Source organism: Clarias gariepinus, chromosome 2, assembly GCF_024256425.1.
Source record: "Clarias gariepinus isolate MV-2021 ecotype Netherlands chromosome 2, CGAR_prim_01v2, whole genome shotgun sequence".
NCBI lineage: Eukaryota > Metazoa > Chordata > Actinopteri > Siluriformes > Clariidae > Clarias > Clarias gariepinus.
The window spans coordinates 49,975,158-49,979,285 of record NC_071101.1 but is presented as its reverse complement, the minus strand read 5'-3'; the positions used below and the strand labels follow the sequence as shown (position 1 = coordinate 49,979,285).

The window sequence follows — 4,128 nt, the reverse complement described above, 5'->3', positions numbered from 1 at the left end:
TTATCCCTAAAATAAACTTCACGCCTGCTTTCCTCAAGGTCAAAATAGTTCATACAAATAATTTTAAATGTTGCAGTTGCAGATACATGACCCAAATGAAGATAGGCACTCAGTGATGTGCAGTTTGTTATGTGGTGCAAGTTAGAAAAATTATTATTACATCGCATCATGCGATGTTATTAAGTTTTATCAGAGTCCTTAAATAGGGCTTCTAAAACAGTGAATTAAATAGGAGGCAATTACCGACTCTGATGTCGACTTAACTTCCCACTCCCTAGCTGTATGAATGTGAGCCAGAGAGGTGCAATGCATTTATCCTGCAGTGCTCACTTATATTCGTGCTGCAGCCTCCCAGTTTTCAGAAAGGGTAATGGTTAAGTCTCTGCTTACAGACGGACCACTAGAGTGGGCCACTGCAATGTGTCAGCACATCCTCTTTAAGCATGCCAGCCTAAGTGCTTTTGTTGTCGCACTTAGGGCTACATTGCACCATCCGCACACGGCAAGCAATGTAGTGTTTCCTCTTCTTTCCATTCATCAATGAGGGCGATTCATAGCTGATTACACAGTCGAGGATTCTAACCGGACTGCCAGCTAAGGGTGAAATGATGCTGCCCTTATGTCCATGTATATTTAAGGAATCTTCAAGCGGTTAAAGGATGAGCTTGCCATATCTGATCTTCAACAGGATCTGGAGGAATTATAGGGGCTAGCCATCTGGTTGGATAACAGCCCATGTGAGTGTCATGCTGGATGCACAAGAAACTCCAGACTGGGAACAGCTCCTCCACCCCACAAACACCACTCTGAGTGCCCAGCCAGTTGATCCCCCGGCTATGGATGCAAAGCCTCACCTTTGACCATGGAACTAGCGCCAGAGGCTTCCCATCTTGCCCATGATGTAAAGCCTGTGTCAAAGCTGAAAGACATGGTAGTGACCATTCAGCCAGGCATTGCCAGGTTATAAGTATATATTGTTTTTTTCAATGCATTAATCCATGCTGCTTGCTTCTTTCCTGAAGGTCATGTACTGGAGATGGCTACTTGACTTCTTTCCCATTGTGCAAAAATATTAAAATGTTTAATTAAAATCATTAAAAATTATTTATGTGAAGTCTGTTTGGAATATTTGGAAAGTTATTAATTAATTTAAAGGATTTTTAAAGCATGGGTTAAAAGGAGCTTATTCAATTGAATTAATTGTGAAATTAAGATAAAGCACACTTAAAACGTTCTGAAATATTCCTAACTGTAGTTCAATAACACCATCTAACAAACTATAAATGAATTATGGAAGTAAACACACCAGAAACACAGACACTAAAATGCTAAGGACTTGTTTTTTCTTACATTTCATAGAGTATTATTGTAGTAGTATTGTAGTATGGAGTAGTAGAAGGTGATTTTCTGTGTTTTAGGCCGTATATGATTATTATGCTTTCTGATAGCAGTGGCATGTTTTTAGCAATCACAAAAACCAGAGTATACAATATAATTATGACAGAAAGTAGAAATATAAATGATACTACAGGATCAGGAACTGATTAAACTTCATTTAAAATATTGAAACATTCTCCAGGACACATTGCAGAAGTTTCAATGAAATTTCCATTGAAATAATAGATTGCGCCATTATTTCCCAGACGAACACAGCAGTTTTCTTAACCATGTTGCACATTATTTTTGTAGAAACTGTGTTTGTGTAAATAAATAGGCCAGTCACCGATTGAGAGAGATTAGAGCAATATTTTAGATAGATACAATTAATAAAACATCAGCATTTAAACATACACCTGTGCAGAAACCTCTTCCACAGATCCAGCATGACTCAGTAGTCCAGTTCAACGTTGGTGGCATCAGTAAAAGATCAACAAGTAAATCTGACACAGCCAGATTTACTTGTTGGTATTTTAGCATATTTATAGGTGTGTGAAGCTGCTTGAAGTGCAGAACAGAAATAATGGTCAGCTAATTTTCAGACACTGCTAGTAGAACCACATCATCTGAACCCATGTACCGAAAGATATAACCTGCAGGAGATACAGTTCTCTCTGGACAGGAGAAATGCATGAAGTGATCTGGTTATACTCTATCAGGTTCAGAAAAACAGAGGCTCTCTAATATCACATGTAAAATTTTATGCCAACAATGTAAATTTGTAATGCATCATAAAACACAAACAAATGACTTATGACTCTAGCAGCTCTGTGTTTTTATAATTGAATGTAAAATGGATCATGCCCCCATGTTTAAGTAACTGCATTCTGCATAGTAGGTGTACTGGATCAATAGCCATGAAAAGCAATTATTTGTGTATGCACTCGGGCAATCAAATATCAATACAACTAACGGTTTATATTGCAAATGAACAAAGCATCAGAAAGGATAATGGAATTTCCACATAAGTAAAAAAACTTCATTGCATTGTTGGAACAAAGTTGCAGCTAGTATTAAATAAAAGCTAAATATTATTATTTAACTTGTTGCAGCTGCATTTGAGATCACAACAAATGTTTTAGCTACATACAAATTACATATAATATTTAAATATATATTGCCTACATGTTGACAACTTTGTTGGGTAGCAACCTGCTGATCTGCCTGTTCAAAGTATTTGTGCACGGTACTGTCCCTTGTGAGACCCGCATCATTTAATATATATATATAAAGGGGGGGGGGGGGGGAGAGAGAGAGAGAGAGAGAGAGAGAGAGAGAGAAATGAATGTAAATCTCCTTATACAAAAAAAATGAACTTAAATGATTTTAGCAGATAACTACAATATAAAAACAGTGAAAAAATTCAGGGTCTGAATACTTTCCGTACCCACTGTAGTTATATGTCTACACATCATATATAATGCGAGAGAATTTATAAATGAACATTAATTAATGCAGAATCTGTTTGGAATATTTTCAGAGTTATTATTAATTTAATGCACTTCCTAAACCATGGGTAAAACATAGCATAAATAAAGGGATTAATGGTGGAATTAAGATAAATCATAACAATGACTTTATGAGAGGTTTCTGGCTGTATTTCAATAATACCCCCTAACAAACTATAAATGAAATATGGAAATAAACAAACTAGAAACACAGACACTAAAATGCCGAGGACTTTTGCTGCTTTTCTCTCAGATTTCATTGAATTTATGCTGATTTTCTCTGTTTTGGGCTGTGTATGATTATTAAGCTCTCTAATAGCAGTGGCATGTTTCTTAGCAATTATAAAAACTAAAGTATACAATATGATTATAACAGAACATGGAAAAATAAACGAATGTACCAGATCAACTGTTGACCAATCTTCATTAAGAAAGTAAAAACACTCTCCAGGACACATTACAGAACCTATGAAGTTCCCATTAAAATAGAGGGTTGCTATGACATACACCAGACATAATCCCCAGTTGGAATAAACCACCGTACACATTGATTTTGCAGTAATTGCATTTGTGTAAAAAAAAGGGTTTGAAAGAGCCAAATATCGATCTACAGATATCAAAGCAACATTGTATATAGAAACATTCACAAGAAAAAAAGCAGTGATCAGCAAACAGATGCAGTAACCTGTGTCAAATGTCCAACATGTTTCAATCTTCCAGATAAACATTGGAAACATAACAGAAGCACCAACAAGGAAATCTGACACAGCCAGAGAGAGCACAAGCATGTTGGTTGGTGTGTGAAGCTGCTTGAAGTGCAAAACAGAGACAATTATGAGCAGATTTCCACACACTGTTAAAACAACAACAGCACCTGAACACATGTACAGTAAGATATAAACTGCATTAGATACAGATCTCTCTGGACAGGAGAAATGCTCACAGCGATTGGACTGGTTAAAACCTGTCAGGTTCATGAATACAGAATTGATGCCTACAGTTAAAAATACGAATCTGTAAAAATTTCCTGATCCAACTTGTTAATGAAGGAGTTTCCTGAATGATTTTTATAGTTTTAGAAAATGATCCCACCCTTAACTTTTAACTGACACCTTAGTGATGTCTTGTTGGGGGGTGGGAATTGAGGGTGAGATCATGTTGTTAATTTATGTTGTTGCATGTATGTAGTTCCTTGGTCCTGGAGAAACGTTGTTTCGTTTCACTGTGAACTGAACTGTGTGTT

At 36.4% G+C, this 4,128-nt stretch overlaps 1 protein-coding gene across 1 annotated transcript; it reads right to left on the bottom strand.

The window, feature by feature from the left end:
* Window positions 1-2,869: 2,869 nt before the first annotated feature.
* LOC128541442 (trace amine-associated receptor 13c-like) lies at window positions 2,870-3,862 on the bottom strand. The gene has a single exon (XM_053511864.1). It carries the CDS (start codon window positions 3,860-3,862, stop codon window positions 2,870-2,872), a length of 993 nt encoding a protein of 330 aa, XP_053367839.1.
* Between the last annotated feature and the right edge of the window lie 266 nt (window positions 3,863-4,128).

Coding starts and splice junctions, on each gene's coding strand:
- LOC128541442 (XM_053511864.1), bottom strand. CDS start 3,862: ATGAACCTGACAGGTTTTAACCAGTCCAATCGCTGTGAGCATTTCTCC.